The sequence below is a fragment of the Lepisosteus oculatus genome, chromosome 2 (genome assembly GCF_040954835.1).
Source record: "Lepisosteus oculatus isolate fLepOcu1 chromosome 2, fLepOcu1.hap2, whole genome shotgun sequence".
NCBI lineage: Eukaryota > Metazoa > Chordata > Actinopteri > Semionotiformes > Lepisosteidae > Lepisosteus > Lepisosteus oculatus.
In genome coordinates, this window is record NC_090697.1 from 59,646,134 (window position 1) to 59,666,943 (window position 20,810).

At 35.5% G+C, this 20,810-nt stretch overlaps 1 protein-coding gene across 2 annotated transcripts; it reads right to left on the reverse strand.

Annotated features, from left to right (window-relative positions):
* Positions 1 to 793: 793 nt before the first annotated feature.
* LOC102684304 (ankyrin repeat and EF-hand domain-containing protein 1) lies at positions 794 to 20,761 on the reverse strand. Of its 2 annotated transcripts, XM_006625773.3 has the most exons (11): positions 20,589 to 20,761; positions 17,959 to 18,347; positions 11,945 to 12,144; positions 11,264 to 11,413; positions 9,924 to 10,047; positions 8,279 to 9,104; positions 6,921 to 7,147; positions 6,430 to 6,587; positions 4,871 to 5,017; positions 3,065 to 3,233; positions 794 to 1,283 (listed from the first exon to the last, which is right to left on the reverse strand). In XM_006625773.3, exons 2-10 carry the CDS (start codon positions 18,308 to 18,310, stop codon positions 3,078 to 3,080), a joined length of 2,340 nt encoding a protein of 779 aa, XP_006625836.2. In that variant the 5' UTR covers positions 18,311 to 18,347; positions 20,589 to 20,761; the 3' UTR covers positions 794 to 1,283; positions 3,065 to 3,077. The 2 variants fall into 2 exon arrangements, with proteins under 2 accessions (XP_006625836.2, XP_015200090.2); XM_015344604.2 differs by lacking the exon at positions 794 to 1,283 and having other exon boundaries at positions 2,008 to 3,233.
* Positions 20,762 to 20,810: the final 49 nt, after the last annotated feature.

Genomic DNA, 20,810 nt, shown 5'->3' on the forward strand with positions numbered 1-20,810 from the left:
TTTTTAGCAGCAGCACTGCACCATCTACTGGTAGAGAAAGATGAGCATGATGCCCTCCAACTCTATAGTGTGACTACAGAGATTAAACAAACTATACCTAACAATAATGTGCCTTGTCATAAACACAATATGGAGAATGTAAATGAGTACTGTGTAATGAGCAGTCTTTGTTAACAAGATTATTATGAGTATGTGTGTATATGTATCCTGGGAGTTGTTGTGTAATTAAGTCCTGCACAACAAAGGGCATGAGTCCTTAAAAATAAATTGTCACCTCCTGAAATTGAAGATTAGCCTATCTCTTTAAGTCCTAAAATAATTGCCCCATTTAGGAATTTCATGAAGCAAAAAAGCTCATACAGTAAAACAGGACCTTTTTACCTCAAACCTTTGGCTTGGTTCATGTTCACATGAAAGCATCAGTACAGTATAATGTTCAGAAATTACACTCCATTACAACCTCCCAACAGCTTCGTCCTCCTCCTATTAATACTCTTCCCCCATAAAGTCTATGGGACTTATATAAAGAGTTGTATAATATGTGGTTTTCTGAATACACAACCCTACTGGTTATTATACCACACCTTACATAACACTTAAATAACATGCAGGACATTGTAATGCTGAAAACGAATAACTGCAAGACACAAAAGTGGGGACAAATGCTAAAGTTTTTCCAAAAGACTGCATATCCTAAATATACTACAATATTTTTAATAATATATTTTGAATATTTAATTGAAGAGCAAGCACCCTTGACTGACCTTGAAGCTCCTACAAAAACGTATTTCAATCACACTTTAGATTGTAGTTTACTGAAGTAAAAGAAAATTTACTGCTAAGCAAAATCTGTAGGTTTCAGATACATCACAGTGTTTAGACACATCATTCAAAATTCCGGGATACAAAACCATATCATTTTCTTGAAATTAAATACAACAAATAATCTCCCAGGATAATGACTAATGTATTATTTGCCATTTCACTACAGAATCATTCACTGCAGTATACTGTGATGTCATGTTTTTGTTCATGCCAATAACACTAAAATACCCAATCAATAAAATGTACAAACATAAAAATGACCAGATCAGCTGCAAGCACTAGATGTTGTTGTAGGTTGAATGTGTGAAATTATTTGAAAGGCAGTGATTAATTCAAAGGGGTGGCATGGTGGTACAGTGGTTACCATTGCTGCTTTGTGCCTTAGATCAATTCCTCAGGTGCCATCTTCACGGAGCTTGTACATGTTCTCGCCTTTCTTCTGTGAGTTCCTCTGGGTTCTTGGGTTTTTCCCACGATCCCAAAAAAAACAAGCCATGATGAGATTGTGGCTCCCTCACAACGAAATAAACCGCAACATAAAGAAGAATGAAGAATTGACTGGGTAACTAAATCAATGTAGTATATTTTTCCATATTTAGTGCTTTAAAATTGTTACCGTCCTGTCCACAAAATTCACCCCTCACTTGCACATACCTATTAGTGATATTAAGTTTCCTAACCAATTTAGAAATTAGAGCAGCACTGATTTAGCTGAAGATATAAATGTGGCAAACTAAGGTTCCGAAGTAACTACTTGTTAAACCTTTGTTGATGGACTCGAATAAACTATGGATCAACTTTGTAATCAGAGGCCCACTTTTACTCTTATTACCATTATAATTGTCTTCTACTTTTTTAGCAAAATGTGTTCTAAGTTGTAACAACCTCTTCTCTAGAGCTACGATACATTACATCCAACATAACAAAACATCTCTAAATACACACTTTTTCTTGAAAAAAATTGAGGTTATCTTATCATGAATGTTATCATCAATGCACTATGATAGAGGAAAACTTCTATTAGCCACATACAGAAGATGTCCATGACTTTAGTGTGAGTATCCTTTTTGGACATTACTATTAATTAGCATCCCTCTGTACAACTCTATCAGAATTTAATCATTTAAGGGTGAAAGTAGTTCTTATGATACAATATAAAGAAAAAATATGAATTTGAATTCATTATCATCATATTCAATATTTATTTGATAGCATTGGATGCATGTAGACCAAAACAAAACTAAATTATTTCCCTCACACAGGACAAATTAAGTCCTTCCTAACATTTCATAGAAAGAAGACCTAGTAAATCAGATCTTTTTCCACAATGTTCAAGTTTTCCTGGTGCCAAATATAAAACACTGCATTTCTTGCAGAGTTCAATACAGCATCAATGGTAAATCATGTGTAGAGACCATGTACTGTAGGAAAAATGATCAACCTTCCACATTCATCATGTTTACATGCAGCATCACTATAAATTAAGAATGTCAAGTTTTATTGCACAGTCATTTCAGTTGGGAGTTTATGCCCACTTATTTAAGCTTATAGGATTGTTAGCAAAGGATGCATTACCTGAGTGTCTACAACTTCATAAATATATTTGCAGTTTTTAGCTGAAAGTAAGATTTAGGATTTGGATTAAAATGCTTAAAATGCATGTGCTTACAGTAACGCTGGAGAACAAAAAGCACAAGCTTTATATAAACTATTTTACATAACTTTTTACATTCTACACATTTTTGACATTTTTCATCTGCATCCCTTTTAATTCATGATTTTCGTATGATGCTGTATTTTTCATACATTATCCTGTGTCCTTCTACTAGGGTGCCTGGTGTTGGCTATTTGTCTGAATGTACTAAGATTAGGAGAAATGGTAATACTGTAGCTACACCATTGTTTATCATCCATTAAACTACCTTGATAAACCAGCACCAAGCATATGCTACTGTACACATTTATATTTTAAATGCATTTTTGTTCGCACACTGGTGTTTAAAGGCATTTAAACTCCAATTATAAAATCAGAGCTATTAGTTAAATTAAGCAAACAGCAAACAACTAAATCTGAAATGGAAAAAAGTGTTTGTACTGTATCAATTCTCCAAAGAAAGCACTTCATATATACTGTAGATACAGTAGAGTATCACAGACATATTATGTTCATCCCCTACATGATGGAGTGATAAAAACAGGTTATTGATTTAAATAACACATTTTGCACTTCTCTGCAGACCAGTGTTTATTTCTTAATCCTCTATGCCACCCAGTTCCAGAGATTTCTGCACTATGTTCTTCTTAAAGGGCATCATGAAGTCCTCAAAGTCCACTTCATAGGAATGACGCTCCCTTCGCTCTTCTTTCTTTCTGAGGAGTTGACTTGTTGTTGGCAGATTACCCCACATCTACAATGCAAAGATTTGTACAAGATGAAGTGCATGGCAGTTATGAGCTGGATGAAAATACTCTAAGCAGTCCCAATTTGAATTGATATAAATTGAGACAAGACCCAGTAGTAAATAATAAAATCCAAATGTGTTGATTAGAAAAAAATAGAAAACCAGTACATATTTTTGCTCTGATTAAATAATGAAAACATTTAATAAATATAATTTAGAAAACTTTAGACTATATAAGATATTAATATTGAGTTCCTGTTTTTTGCACCCCTCCTTACTTTGCAGAGCAACAAAAATTGTGACAACACACAGGCCAAGAATTTTGTGATTCTGAGTTTACTGCTACAAACATAAGCATACTTAACAAGCATACAGGTTTGTCAATTATCATCACACTAAAGCTATGTTATGGCTCAATAAAAGAAAGAATGATCAGTGCAATATAAAGTTATAAGAGGATACAGGATCCACTCATTCGCTTGTTAACAGTACCTGGAATTAAGCACCCAAGACTGACCTACAATTAATAGCTACTGTATGTGTATTATCAACCAATGACAGACCAAAGGAATGATTGGGTCCGCACTGTAACAGCTACTGCTGCTAAGAAATGGGCACCATTGAAGTCTCTTTATCATTATAACATGATTTGCATCTTTTTGGTGTATAATGTATTTGCCCTTCAAATGGTCACATTATTGGCATTGAGTAGTTTGTCATGTGTATGGGAACTAGGAGCTATTTGAAAAGGGTGTTTTCTGATGGATCATCATTCTATTTTGATTCAATAAAGATTAAACATACAGTATGCAAAAAGGTAAAAAACAAAATTACTGTGATGACTATGAGGGGATTTGATTTAAGTACTCAAAATGTTCAAGGTACTGACATAGTCAATCCAATGGAGATCTTCAGAATCAACAATGAAATGCAAAGCAGAAGTGGAAATGTAAAAAAACTAAATGCATACTGTCTAAAACAGGGAACAGAAGGCAAGTTACCCAACCACAAAGCTGATGTCATGACTGGAACAGCTGAATACAATCCTTTTATCATTTAAGTAATAGAAATCAAATGAAGTAGACAGTCAAATGAGTAACAAACAAGATACTTTATGTTCTGATCGAACATAAAGTATATCCCAGACATCTATAGTCATAGACATATTGATATTTACATAATCAGTACTATGGAAATCATTCTGGAGGTAACAGTGGGTATACAGTACTAGTTATTACACTAGTAGGAGTTCATTAGTTGAATGGGCCTTAAGACCTACAGTATATCACATATAACGTTTGTTTTTTCCCGTCACAAACTTTATATTTGATGTCCCAGCTAAGGCATACAGTATGTAATAATCTCAATAGCATCTAAGGTTTATATTGAACCTGGCATGGTATTTCTTAAATTCTTATTTCTGTAAAAAAAACATTACATGTGCAAGGAGAATCTCCCTGTCTTTGATAATGGCAATTGTTGGAACAGAGTTGTGTAGGAGTTTTTTGGGGATTTAGACATTTGTGCTTGTCTTTGTAATGCAAATGTAATACAAGATAATGAAAATATTAGAGAAATCCCCTGGGTTTTGCCCACAATCCTGCTCCATTCAGTCAAAACTTCAATCCCTTGTAGATACTTACTGTTTTTGGCACAAAACTGATGTCGATTCTGTTCAGAGCTCCATTGGTTATTTGAGTGTTTTGATATATGACACTTTCCTTCAGAGACTCTTTCTTTCCACCGGAATCAGATGGTGATGGAGACACAGTACTTTGAGGTAGTAGAACCTGAAGCCAAAAAACAGTTTTTAATTTCTAAAACATAATTACAATTTAAAAATATACAGGAAACTAAATTATAATGAAAGACAACTTGCATTTTGCTGTGAAGAAAATAGTAAGCAAAGCAACTTTTTGAATATACTGATGCTATAAAAGGCACAGAAATTCTATGACAGTAAAATATGTACAGTAAATTAACCCTATTCACATTTCTAGTGCATCCTCAAGAGACAGCAGTCTAGAACTTAAGCTAGAGATTTGTATTGTTGTAATCCCTGTGTTATTATAATGCCTTTCCATGTACAGTACTGCTTTGACTAATTATTGTTTCACTAAATTGTACTTTTAGATGATTCATCTTAGGTTTGCAATTATTTCTATACCTTATTTTGTCATGTTTACTGTGTTATATTGAACTTTTGTATTAAAGGGTACCTGTAGCCAAAAAATGTCTTAATGTTATAAAAGAATAGACAAAAGCTGGTCTAGTAGACAAAAATAATGTATCCTTTACACGAGGAGATGCTGAAATCAGACTTTGCTTTGATTTAGAAACTTTAATTCTCTTGGTTCTGCACCACCCTACTACTTAAAAACTTGTGTTAGAAGAGAAGGAGACTTCCCTTTAGCTTGGGCCCTCCTACATGTTTAATGGGTCTTTCCCAGTTTAAGTCTCTGAGACTTAAATCACAAAAAAAATGCATCATGAATGTGTTCTCTAAAACAGAAAGCTAAGAGTTACTAACGTACATAATTTTATTATTTACCAGAAAACTAATACCAGACAATGATGTCATAACAGAGAACTACATAAATACCAATGCTCCATAAAAAAAACATAAAAACAAATAAAGCTCTACTTCTTTAGTTTTTTATACCCTTTAAGTGGTTTTGAATGTAAGTCCTGAATGTAAATCACTCTTACAATGAAACAATGGCTAAAAATAATGTATGACGTGGCAATCCATGTCACCAAGACATCTTATATAGTGAACTCATTCACTTAGAGGTAATTCTAACCTTCACGAACAATTTGCTTACAATTTGCTGGGCTGCAGTAACATGCTACCTGTTGCATGCTTCCCATTACACTAAATTAATTATGAGACAAAGAATATCAAAGGACAGCACAGTTACACTTCAACGCACAGTAAACAACACATACTGCACATGAATAACTAACATTTCTTATTGATAAACTTAGGTTCTGTAATGACACTTTCAGCTGCATTTCAGGACTGTGCTTTACAGTGATAAGACATTCTCTGGTATAGATTCTTAAGAGTGGCACTAATTCTTGAGTGCAAACAATTTATACTTGTTAATACAATCTTGAGCTTTAGGAGATACAATAAAATCAGAGAAAAGACAAATACTGGCTTCAGAATTAATTTTATGCACAGGATGAGTTTTACCACCTTATCTTTTGTAGAGCTGGCAGTTGGTTTAGACTTTGCAGCCGGTTTTCCTTTTCCTTTTTTGTCCTTAGGTTTAGGAAGAGTGTCAAATTTTGCTTGTACCATGTCAACTATTCTAAAATCAGCGTATGCTTTAGCAATGTCCAAGGCATTTTGCTCTGTAAAGTAAAAAAAAAGTTTTACAATGCAAATCGTAAAATGAAACAAATGCATGAACTGCATAAGCATCTCCAGAGTGCTTATATTTAGTTCAGTTCAGTGAGAGATACTAATTCAAATACAGATAACAAATATAAATTAAATTCAGAAAATACATGAGTACTCTCTCTAGGAACTGAATGAATGTAGTTGAGTACAGTATGCACACAAATTCCTTTAAGGGTATAACATTTAGAAAGCTAAAAACTTTAAATAATATGGTTTAAGACTAGATACAAGTTACATTTAGAAATAATTAAATCACAGTTTGTTTGTTTTTTTTTGGTGGATACCTTTTTTATTTTCCAGCTGAACCTTCGCCCCACATTTGATCAGGTATTCCACACAGTTGGGCCGGCAGCTTTCTATAGCTCTCATCAGTGGAGTGGCTCCATTTATTGCAGGAGCATCGATGATGGCACCTGAGTTTACCAGCAGCTCAATGATGTCCAGCTGTCCAGCATGACAGGCGTGATGAAGGGGAGTCCAGTTAAATTGGTCGCATGCATTGACATTAGCCCTGAAGCATTGAAGGAAACAATGGGTACTTCATTTACTCATGACACTGTTTACATTACACAATTCAAATTAACAACAGAAACTGCAGCTCTACAAATACTATAACTAGCATTACTTATTTCAACACAAGATTCAAGGTTACTCATTATATAAACTGATATTCCTTTATAAAAAATCACCCAAAATGGACAGACATGCATGAAATTTATTTCAGTCACAAATCTGTTGGCAGTGTAGTACATGAATTTTAGACTGATGGCATCACCTTTTTAAGTTAACATATGATGGCATTTCTCTCTTCAGTTTCAGAATCTTCTAAAGCTGAGGTAATGGACCTTTCACTGGTTTACACTGCATTAACACCGTTGTGTGCTCTGGGACAAGTGTGCAATATTAATTTATCTTAAAAGAACACAGGGCCAAAACATCTTTCTATCCCTAACAAAAGAAGGTATTGGTCAGCTTTTTCTGCTAAGCAAAAGCAGTGGTCTTTGTGGACTTGTGAGTCTTGGATTTATAGCCTTTTAAAGCCAGTTAACCCATGCACCTTGTGAAGAGAAACTTCAAGGAAAAAGTACACACATTAATTCCAGAAATAATTTAACTTTTAATATGAAAATCAATAATATGGTCTTTTAGTTCATGGAAGCTGAACTAGAACCAGAAATGGAATAATACAAATATCAGAAGATTTTATTCAAAGCACCTCATAAACACTAAAGAGTGAATTATGCACATACTGTACAGCTGGTGCTGTGGAGTCACTCATCATCAGCTCTCATTTGAAGGAGAGCGCACAAGAAGGTAAAGTACAGTAACTTGCACAGAGTACCTTTTATTTTCACTTAAGTATACAGTAGATCACCTATAACGATCACTTATAAATGACCAAAGTAATACTTGATATTATTCATATAATGATATCATCATCATCATCATCTTATTATTATTATTATTATTATTATTATTATTATTATTATTATTATTTGAATACTAGATGTTTATATCCACTGGAAATTAAATATCAAGTATTGGCTTTATTTGTGACTTGCAGGTGGGTCAGATGCTTTTTTAAAAAAACACATGATTTTTACCTGTAAGCGTTTTTTCTTAAACTTTTCACTGGCCTTACCCCATGCTTATCAGAAATTTTGCCACTTCATAATTCCCACTAGAACAGGCACACATCAGTGGAGTTTTGTAGAATTTGTCCGAGACATCCACTGGAACACCCTGGCTAAAGGCAAGACTTAAGGATTCAAAATCTCCGGTTCTAGCACAATAGTTAATGTTAGCGTAATTTTTTTCAGGCTCTTCTATGTACCACACAGAATCATCTTCAATGGGATGGCAAGGGGGGTGGTCGCGATCGAACCTATTGGTGTCTGTGTAATGCTGGTAGCTTTCAATCATGAACTGTGGAGGACCTCCATCATCCCTGCGACATATGAGGTCTTTAGGAAGAGTACATATTGGCATTGGGATTGAGAATTTTCCCTTTTTCTTCCCTTTTATCCCCTTTTTTCCTTTTTTCGTCTTAGTGGCATATGATGACAAAAGGAAAGCCTTTTGCAGGAACTTGGACCCTTTAAAAAACTCATTGATATTTATACACCCCTCTCGGCTTTTGTCGTGAACCATGGCTATTTTCTGGATCTCCTCCAGGTTCACCGGTGCACCTTTTTCCTGAAGAACTGTCACAAAATTTTCCTTTGATACATTTTCAGCCTCTCCTTCTATGCTTCCGAATGCACTGCGGAGCACAGCCTCATTTTCAAAGGACCAGTCATGAAGTCTGATTGCCCAGGGTTCATTGGGGTTAACTGCTCCAGGTTTGGAGTATTTGGCATGAAGACTCTCTGCCTTTCTAAGCTCCTTCATGGCTGCTTTATGTCCATACTCTTTAGCAAGCAGACGTGGAGTCAGTCCTTCAAGGTTTTTCAGTTTAGGATTACAGCCTGGAAAAAGCAAATGCTCACAGCATGATGTTAAAAATTCTTACTCTTAATTAACAGATGCTTACAGTATATCCTTGGTGACTTTCCTAAAATAATGTGTAGTACTAGACTCATGCTAAAATGTGACTTAGGGAAATAGGTCATGTATATTGTAGTACAAGATATAGACTCAGAAATACAAAGATAATATAACAAACCAAAAAGAAAAATAATAGACATTACTATGGATTTAGAAATCCCAATTAGAATATCAAATAATACTTATAGTGTCAGCAAATAGGGGGTATCATGGCAGTCCTGTCATAGAAATTACAGGTGCATTGTCAATGATATTTGAATTAATTCAAATATTCTCACCATTGACCCTGCAATATTGGTGTGGCCAATCTGGACACATCAGTTTTCAACTATAGACAGAACCCCAGGTCCGGGATTGAACTCAGGTCCCCAGCTATGCGAGCTGATCACTACATCACTATCCCTCTCCAGTCAGTTATCCATTATTATAGATTTATTCCATTACTTAGAATATAGTTAATATAACACAATTTAAATTTTAAACTTATCGATAGTGTTTTCTCCTGCTTCCTGTGGTAGCCAGATCATAAAGTAAAAACTTTTTACAGCTTTTACATTTTTTTACATTAAAAAAATTTTAAGCTTGATTGCATGTACAATATAAGGAATTTGACAAAAGCTGAAGAATCACAGAAAACACTTAATGGGAATCAATGACACCTGAAAAATATAAAAAAAATTTAGATTATATTTTTAACATGATGTAGATTTTGCATTACTACTTCACAGTTTATTTGCTACCTCTCTGAGAGAGAAATTTGCAGCAGTCAGTGAAGCCTCCTTTGGCTGCATGGTGAAGTGGTGTATTCTCATCCATACTCACGACTCCCATATCAGCCGAATATGCAGAAAGCAGTTGAATTACCTGCATGTCAACACAGAAATTCATTGATGTGGCAAAAAGAAAAATGTTTCTATTTATGGATGTTATTTTATAGCAGGATCTCATAGATTTTTGATAGTTTCGCAAAGCAGCTTGACTGAAATTTCTTTGAGCTTTTATTTTAAAGACATCCTAAATTTCCCATAAAAGCTTTTCTACTACAAATATAATCCCTGGTCAGTCAACTGTGACAGAAGTGTTACTGCTTTGTATCCTGATGTCATCAGATATCAGAAGCTAGGCAAGGCTGGGCTTCGTCTATCCTGGAATAGGAGACCTCTAAGGAAAACAAGGTTGCTGCTGTAAGTGGAGATGGCTGGTACAATTCCCTCTGGAACAAAATATGCAAACCAATGACTGGAGACAAAGTGTTCTTCAGATGAGACATGAATCTGAGGTCCCGCTAACTCTCTTTAAAGATCCCATGATACTTTAACAGTAGGAGTGCTAGTGTCCTGAATACATTACACTCTGTACTTGGAAAATAAGGCTTAACCACTTGAATTGGGGAAGCAGTTTCTCACTTCTCCACCACATCTGTTGTGAAGTGGAGCTTCTGGTACATAATGGCTGCTGCACATCACCCAGTGTGGTACTTCAATTGTGGATGAATTGGCTCTCCTCCTAAATGTGAAGTGCTCTGGGATCCTTTGTGATAAAAAGTGCTATACAGATCAAAGCAATTATTATTAAAAATGTACACATATAAAAGTTAAGTTTAAGTGTTAAGTAAGGAAACTATAGTGAAATACTAAACCAAACTGTTTATTAAGGGCAGAGTCTGAAACAGAAGGGGTTATCAGGGGTCTATTTCAATATTTGATAAGGCTACATAAAATATAATCACATTGGCTTGTGCTCTTGTTCTCCAAGACAATGCTAAAGCTACTTTGAAACTTTAAAACATATTCAGTTTGGTCCCTCTTGTATTAATGGCTGAACGTTTTTTTATTTCCAAATTTCAGTGAACGTCCAAGAGGAACTCATTTTGAATGAAATGTCATTACCTGTTATATACCAGCTACAATTATTCTTGCTGGGTCTCCAGGACCCCGAGAGAAGTACTATACTTTAATGTTTTGTACAAAATAAAAACTTTATTATCCATGTAACTCTTATACATATATAACTCTGCCTTTCATAACTGGGTCTAAATGAATCAGAGAACTATGAAACAATATAACTATAGTTACAGGACCTCAAAAAATCCTCCTTCAGCTGCATAGTGGGCAGCATGGTTTCTTCTCTTGTCTAGAACGTTGACATTGCCCCCTCTCTGTAGAATTGCTCGAACCAGTTCCACTGTGCCTGCTTTTGCTGCTTCCATTAAAGCAGTATGACCTGTAATCTGGACAAGAAATGGATCATTATCATTTGAAATCCTGCACTAAGAAAAAATGAGGGACTTCTCCAACCGCCACATACTGTAATGATGTGCTTGCCTTATTGCATCTTTAGTCTTGCATTCTAAAGTGTACATTATGGGGGGAAATCATTTTAAAAAGCTTCTAGCACTACTCGTCCAAGAAGGTCACAATCCAGCAAATGTTATGGGCCTTCCTAAAACCATGACTGTAAGCAATTTTATTTTCAGCACTGAAACAGGTGGTTTGTTCAGTTGAATAGTTTTCTACTTAATATTCACTTATTTAGGACAATTAACTAAATTAATTTCTCTCAAGAGACTTATGTCTCAAGGCTTTACCAATTTGATTGGATCTGAGCCTTTAAGAACTTAATTGGAATATTTTCTTTTTATTTTTAATCTCAAGAGATTAACTCAAATATTAGACTCACATATTTAGACTTGGTAGATCTGAATCAAACACTTACTGCACATCTACCAAATTACTCTCCAGACAAATTCATGTCAATTTACCTCATCTGTTGCATTTGGATCAGCTCCATTTTCCAAGATGTTCATGCAAATAGTGACACAATCTTTTGCATGCTCACAAGCCAGGAGAAACACGGGTTTTCCCTTTCTTGAACAGTTGTTGACATCAGCCTTGTGCTTGAGGCTGATCTGAAGACAGCACAGGTGTCTTTTTGTTGGAGAAATACAATAGAACAAAACACCTGAAAATGATAATGGACAATAATAAAGGTTAGACAGGTCTAAGATATATTGGTATAATTATAGCTTTTACTTTACAAAATATTGATTTTTAAACTAAGATGAATATCATGACTTATTTTATCTATTTTATTGAGATATTATTTTATAATATCTGTGACTTATTTTACAGGATTTTTTATATTGTTTTTCATGGTCTGCTTTGTAATAGCCAGGATGCTGAAGGAATTCCTCCCTACTCCTTGTAGATCACAGATGTCCCTTTGTAGGGAAATAATAACCTGTATTCAGTAGTTTCTTCCAATGTAAGAGACCTTCAACTAATAACCATGAAATCTAAGTAATCCATGGGCTGTTTATCAGAAATATAACCAAGAACACATCGTGTTTGAAAGAACAGCAAATATAAGCAGAAATAACAGCATAAACTGTGTAGACATTGCATTTATCTCTTTACAGCTGCATTATATGAAAGCATTTCACTCTGATCAACTTGGAGGAACAGTGGTTAGCAATACTGTCTTGCCACACTGGGGCACTAGGTTCAATTACTGGGCTGCTATCTGTGTGGAGCTTTGTATGTTCCCTTTGTTTTCCTGGGTTTTCTCCCACAGTCTAAAGACATATTCTACTGGTAGGTTAATTGGCTTCTGGGAACATTGACTGTGGCATGAGTGTGTGTGTCTGTCTAAATCTCTGTGTCCTCTGTGATGGACTGGCATCCCTTCCAGGGTGTATCCTGCCTTGTACCCGTCACTTACAGGAATAGACTCTAGCTCTCCTGTAACCCTCCAGGATAAAGTGGTCAGAAAATAGATGGATGGATTTAACTCTTATTTATTTTGTACTAGGGAAATGTGCTTTCTACAAAACTAAATATACTGTATAGAATCACCAGATTGGTAAACTATAGAATTAACATTATTAAAATATTATTTTAAATTAATTATATAAAGCTATTCAGTCTTGAATAATTCAGATTATTCAGTCAACAGTAACTGCATGAAGGCAAACTATCCAGAATTGTACTCACTAAGACTCCCTGAATTCAGCCCAGAAATTAAGAACGTTAAGACAACTGTTATAGTTAAATCTTTATCTCATGGAATTAGTCATTATAGCTCTGAAACAATTACTTCACTTTTGCTTATTTATATACAGTATACATCAAAATCAAAGCACAAGCTGAATCTGACATTAATATTTAAATATTTTGATTGGTTTATTGACTTTAGAAATCTTCAGATTGTTAACTGCTTTTCAGTCTCGATTGATTTAATAGATTTTTTTCTGTATGAGAAAAAATGTATGAGCTGTTGAAACTACTCATTATTATATGGACAAAATTACTTCATACATGTCACTATTAAATATCTCTTACAAGATGACGGGAGATAGTTGGTAGATAGAAAAGTCCTAATTAAAACATCTTTTGTTGATTATGAAGTCACTTAAAACAGTAAATAAAAGGTCAACAAATCATTGATTGTGATCAATGGATTTATTTCTTTTTAATGTATAAGAAAAAAGTAACAAAAATCAATTAAACGTATGTGGCAATTATCTATATAATCATAGCAGTCCATTTAAAGTCTGCTTCAGGTTTGACATCTTGTATTAGAATAAAGCACTTACTCTAAATCTTTATTACAGGGAATAATTACAACAATCTACAGTATTTGTTCATAGCCTTAATGAAATGCAATGAAACTTTGTGAAGAGTCTCAGGGAGAGAGACTTTTTGTGTGAATGGCTTATATGGAGACAAGGAAGCAGCTTAGCAATGATAGAAAGAGGACCTCAAGAAGTATAGGTAGAAGCTCAAAGACTATATGTTTTGATAGCTGTTTTCACTGCACTTGAACCTATTTTTAAAGGTCCCATGTTATGTCACAGCTCCAACACCCCTTTCTGGTAGTTCTATTTCTTCTTAACGAATTTTGAATGCATGGCATTCAAAAGGTACTCATATCTTGAAAAGAACCCTTTTAAAGGGTTCTTCAGCTTTTTTTAAGGAATATTGCACCACTCTATCACGCTGAACCTTTCCAGCTCCTCCAGTTTGAAAGGACAACACTTCCTTTAATTCATACCTTTTTATGGCCCCTTAACCATTTGGTCTTTAGGTTTGATGTATGCTTTTTATTGTTATCCTACTATAAAGTCCCATTTGTGAACATCATTGAGCTTTTGTACAGAGGCATGTACAGTATTTCTGTCTAATATACTGCATCTGGATAAACCTTGGGAAATATCTGTCCATTAGGTGTAACTAAAAGGGCATGACCAGGGACTGCAAAACAATCCTAAAGCAGTACAGAGAACAGAGCAATTTATATTCTTCACATACAGTAACTAATAATGTTCTTTTTAAGTTTGGTTTAAAAACCAATTTGTATTCCATCCATTCATGTTCTACTTGACTGGAAAGCCAATTAGTTGATGCCTGGAAAATTCCTCTTTAGTCATTTCTTTCCAAGTTGCTATGGCATTCTACTACAGACACCAGATTTATGTGAACCTTAAATGTTAGTCTTGACAATAGGGTATCCTGAGAATAATGTTGTTTTTTTAATGTTCCCAAGTGGTATGATTTAGCCCCTATACCACTTTTCTGATTATGCAGTATATTTGGACAAAATTATCCTATTCCTGGCAGAGAAAAAAAAAACCAACATTGGGCATATCTAAACTGGAATGTCTCAAGTTTTGTTTACAGCGATTACTAGAATTGTTGAGGTTGATAATCCTTTGACTTGGATCTTTGGATAATTCCCAGTCTTCCTCTGTGATATGACACTGAGGTGAAACTTGGTGATTTGTCTCACTCTCCTTTGATATCCAGAAATAATAAAGGTCAACACAATGTGGGGAGTCAACAAAAAAGGTCAACTAAATGTTGATAGTTAAAAGCTTAGAATTTAAATATGACAATACATTTTCATAATGGCAGTAGTATGGCCTCACGTAGAATATTGTATATCATTTTGGTCACTAAGTTGTACAAAAATATTGCTGCTCAATAAACAGTTAAGAGAAGAATAGCCAAATACTCTAGTCTGGGGCTTGAGGAAATGTTGTACACTGATGGGGTGAAGGAACTGAATATCTTTAGTCTTGAACAGAACAAATGAGGGAACTGATACAAATATTTAGAGTTAACCCAGTGAAATGTAATATACAATGAAACATCAACCAGATCACACAAGTAAAAATTGTGTGGAAGTTCATTTAAAACAAAGAACAGGAAGCACTTCTTTGCACAGAGAGTTGCAGGGGTATGAAATAAATTATCCTCAAGGTAAGTAAATACATTGGCTTCTTTCAAGAAATGAATGCATGATATCCTTAGAATTAGCTACTAACTATCAAACAGACCAGACTGTCCCCTACATCCTTTTAATCACACGTACAGTATGTGCTTATTTAAAAAAGTGGTTAAAATTACAGTAATTATATTTTTAAATATAAATAGATTTCAATATATTTACATGGTATGAATAAAGTTAAGAACTGTATATTTAGAAATACATGGAACTGCTTTTTGCTGTGATGTTAATCATACTGTACATTCAGAACTTTTTTTTGATATACTATGTTGAAAACAATTCTGGTGTAAACCTACATTTAGTTCTTTGGAAATAATCTTTTAGTTACAGTATCATAAAAATCCCATACCATTTAGCAAGACAAGCAATGACAAAATGAGGGCACACAGATGGCTCTTTCAGGCCACCTGCTGGTTAGCCTCAGGTCAGACTGGGGAATTGTTCACCATGCTCCCTGTCACTACCCACCAATCAGAATCAGTCTGTCACTAAGGCAGACCAGGAGCTTTGGTCTGGCTTCAAGGGTCTGTGGAAATGGACATGAATAAATAAATGTTGCCCCCAATCTCTAGCCACATATACTGAATCATCTTTTGAAGGGGGACATACAAGTACAAGGAGACCTCTGTAAAAGATGCCAAACAATATAACAAAATAGCAAGTTGGAAGACCAACTTAATACTGTATACAGTATATACTGTACCTCCTCATTACAAATGAAAGGACCAAGACACTGTGAGTGAGATACAACTTCCTTCAGATCCAAAGCTATTTTGTAACAGGTATGTCTGTGCTTGGAAGCAATTTGAGGAAACAGAGACCTGTGTTGTTGTTTTTGTTTTGCATTTAAGGGAAAAACTATTTTTAGTAATACCAGTCAGAGCTTATATCTTTAGGATGCAATGTCTGGTTTGGCGAAACAATTCTCACAAAGTTTATTCACTGCTGTGCCTCTTTAAGTACAATATATATACTATATATGCAATATAAGTTGTTCATCTTTGAATAGAAAGTGACAAATAGGTTTTGTTAAAGGCTAAGTGTTGTAAAGAAAATGTCTTTGAGGCCTTCATTGCTCCACCATCTCTCTGTGTCTAAGAGACAAAGAAACCATATGACCCACTTGGTCGACTTTCATTCCTGATTATATAGGATATGTTATCTTATATTTTAAATAGGTATTTTTACTTTTACATCAATACAACATTCAGAGATATCACTCCTGAATCTTTATTGCTGAATGAGTATATATTCTCTATGTAGGCTACTGAATATCTGTTATCTTTTGAAAATTAAAATTTGGAAGAGGAAACATTCTCTTTTAGTATCCAATTAAAATTTTGGATACTAGCAATTTTCCTACTGTGGAGATCTTGATATCCTTCTGATTCAGAGACTCACCACCATTAAATAAATAATTATGGGTGAAAACAATCTGTGTAACTAATTAATTTACATTTCTCATATTATGATAAATACTGTACTGTACGTTTCAAGCACATTGGTCATCTCTTTCAACCCTGGTAAAAAGGAGCTCACAACAACAGTATAGGGGCAAAGGCCACATACATGTACTAAACACTCATTTACACCACTCTTATCTCCAAGCTTCATGTGTTGAGATAACAAAGTTAAAAAAATACATATTAACTTTTTGATGGTATTAGTAATACAGCATTCTATGTAATACACAAAATAAGTATTAAGTTGCAGGAGAGCCTATCCCAGCAAACAATGGGGCCAAGGCATGATACACCCCTGGACGGGATGCCAGCCCATTGCAAAGAAGACACACAGACATGCACACAATCACCCCAGGGACAATGTTCCCATAAACTAATTAACCTTCCAGTATGTTTTTGGACTGTGGGAGGACATACAGTTCTAATTATCAAGGACATGTGGAGAACATACTGTACAAACTCATAGAAGATGGGTCCGGTACTGAACCTACTCTATGTCCCCAGTGCTGAGAGGTAGCAATGCCCCTGTGACGCCCAGAAACATATTATAATAATATATACATGAAAAAATGTCAATGAACTAAATTATAATTCTCGTCATAAAAGCACTCTGCATTTGCGTTTTACAAAATAAGGATTACTTTACTAAGGAACCAAAACATTATATTATAAACTGGTCCAGGTATTATTGGTTTCTTTGAGCCCCTACTAATACGAATTTCATAGAAAGAGACTGTGTTCAGTAAATATATTCAATTTAGAAAACAGATACTGTATAGTATCATCTCACTGAATCCAGAGTTAGGTCCAGTAATACAGTAAATGCTGGTGGACTGTATGAGACTATAATTTGCTTTATTAAAATGTAAAGTTCACTTGCTTATATTTTGTCTATTGTAAATTCTGCATATGTGGTTAAATCTTTCTTGAGTTTGTGTTTTTAGATTTCCTATGGAAAGAGATTAAAAGATCTGACCTCTAAATCGTTAAATGTGCCATTTAAGAACTCTGTACATTGACATACCTTTTCCTTCAGAATCTACCATTTTCATGTCAGCCCCAGCTTCTGCAAGAATAGTGACCACAGTGTCATGGCCTAACTCTGCTGCTTTCATCACGGGAGTGCAGCCCTGTTTGTCCTGCACATCAGGATGTGCCCCCAGAGACAGCAAAAATGAGCACATCTCTGAGTCATTTGCCACAGATGCCAAGTGTAGGGCACTGTTCCCACTCTGGGGCTCAGTTATGTTGAGGAGATTGGACACCCCATGTTTAACCATCTTCTCTATCTGGGCTTTGTCCCTCTCCCGAATGCATTGCAGCAGTTTGAAGATCTGCAGCACCTCTAACCGCCCCTGAGCAAAAGGGCTCTTCATGTTTCCACACTGGCTGTTCTTCTGAAGAAGTGCAATCCTAGAATAAAGGAAATAACACAGATGGTGTGCTAAAGTTATCCTATATGGTGCATTTCACATCAGTGCATTTCAAGGTGCTTTACATTTAAAACAAACAAAAACAATCAAGCATAAGTAACATGATGACACTGCTCAAAATAAAAAAAAACAGATTATTATTTCTAAACTAACACAGGAAATACAAATTTGAAGAAATTTGTTTTCAAAATACTTTAATCCGATGAAAGAAGCTGTAATGGTAGAAAGAAATATCTCAGTATGTCTTTGAGGTGGCAAGGATCCAAATTACTCAGGGATTTTAAATCAGAAGAAGTATTTTCAAAATTAATCCCAAACTTTGTGTGGGAAACCAGTGCAGTGGAGGTCATACCAGGAGCTATGGGCTTATAAGGACTTAGATCTGGTTTAAATTCCAGCAAAATACTGATACAGATTGATAGTGTGTTTACAGGCACCAGCAGAGAGTCCATTAGAAATCAAATAGCATAAAATGGTTTCCCAGCATTTAAATAGTAAAAAAAAAACTAGTTTATGAAAATGTATGATGACACATCGCTAAAGCGGAAATGAAGCAAGTGGAGATTGTGTTAGGCTGTACCCCACAGAGCTGAAGACATTAAAGACTGTGCTTTTTTTCCATAATTTCCTGACTTTAGTTTCTTGTCACTCTGCTCCAATGTATCTGTGGGTAAGGCACAATGGAGGTCTGGTCACTGGCCTGCATGGCCCTGGAGCAGGCTGGGCATGAGATGGCCATGCAGCACATACATGAGGAGAGAGAAAGGATTGAAGGAACCCCTGGGTAGGCTAATAAGCTTTAATGAAACACCACCCCAAAGCAGGGCAACTGCATGCACCATTCAAGAATGCAGTAGGGACTGTTGTGCGCCTGGCATCCCAGAGGTCCTGAGGCAGTTGAGAGGAGACGTGGATGAGTGAAAAAATCTCCTTGGCCACCAAGCCACAGTTACTTGTACAGTATGCAGGCTTAGCGGGAACATTCACCATTGAGCTCATTTAAGGATTAGGATCATGTTGTCCTCTTCTAGCACAGTGAGGTTATGGGGCCTATGGACCGGACTATGCTCTTAGTCATCAACTGCCTCAAAAAGGGTACAGTAACTCAGCCTGGGACCACCAGCTGTGTGTTAGGCAGAGACAGTGTAATTGTCATGGAGACCAAAGACTTGGGGGCAGAGGTTGAGGATTTGAGGATTAAGAAGAACAGAAACAGAGGCAGAGAGACCCTGGGTGGGCCGGAATGCTTTGTGAAAGTCTTTCTCCCCTTGGTTTTTCTGTTACCATGCTGTTCATCCTCTGTACATTCTTTAATTCCAGAAATAACATTGAACCCCAGTGTATGTATTGAATAAGGACTGCCATGTCATCGAGGGAAGTAGGCAAGGAAATTCCATGTTGATAGTGGACAGCCAAGGCAGCAACAGCAAGCTACAATTCCAACCAGAATTACTGTACAAAATCCCAGGCACTCTGGCAATTGCAGAGGCTCTGGCAGCTATAACAAAGGCACCCTGGACAGGATGTGGATTAGCATTAGTTCAAGAGTTTAATTTGCAAATACAGTAACTAAACCTATGGACTGTCTTGCTATGACTTATGGTAAAACTACAGTATATCATCTTTCAGTTTGGGAACCGTAAGGTCATTTTGCTTTTTTTCAGGCAGACAATGAGCTTACTAGTAACAAAAATATCTTCATCAGTCAAACTTCCCAGGGCTTACATTGTAGAATCTAATTTTATGTTCTTCAGTAAAGATACAGTATGTGCACATGCTGACATTTGTTCATAATTACTGACGCTATACTTGGTTTGAAAGCTACTAAAACTGACATATTGGCCATTTCAAAACTGTCTCTTTCACAATAAATTGTCTTTCTATGTTTATGAAGTCCAAGTGGATAGCTGCGTCAGCATGCACAGGCTACAAAGGACACTTTGTTTTTCTTTCCAGCATGGAATAAACCTTTACTTGTTCATTTCTATGTTTGAGTGCAATAATTAATCGATTTTATATGGTTAACAAACCATTGCATATTTTAAACTAAATTATTTCACATTCAAACTAAATAAGAATACTAAACTTTATCTTGTTGTAGTAACTTCAATATACTTCCATGATAATAAGCAGAAACAGCATTAGTAAAAATCACAACACTTGAAATTTGCTCTACAGAAACAGCCCTCAAGCAAGTCGATAGTAAAATTCAGCAACTTACCCCCGAGAGAGTGTGCGATGGATTATGTGCAAACCGACACGATTACACAACTTTTCAAAGCATTGCTAAAACAAATGTGAGTCACACAACAAACAGCGCAAGACCAACTATCAGACAGGCTGACTTAGAACATAATCAGAAAACATTGTGTCACAACGGAGATGCCCCACACTCTGTTAGACGCTATGTATCCTTAGCAACAAAATGTGAGATCACAGGGAA

What these genes read in the sequence shown, in the direction of transcription:
- LOC102684304 (XM_006625773.3), bottom strand. Translation starts at nt 18,310, where the DNA reads ATGAAGAGCCCTTTTGCTCAGGGGCGGTTAGAGGTGCTGCAGATCTTC. An exon ending in ATCCAAATGCAACAGATGAG is followed by an intron (nt 11,414 to 11,944) that starts GTAAATTGACAT and finishes TTTCTTGTCCAG; the next exon opens with ATTACAGGTCATACTGCTTT. An exon ending in TCAGTTTTGTGCCAAAAACA is followed by an intron (nt 3,234 to 4,870) that starts GTAAGTATCTAC and finishes TTTGCATTGTAG; the next exon opens with ATGTGGGGTAATCTGCCAAC.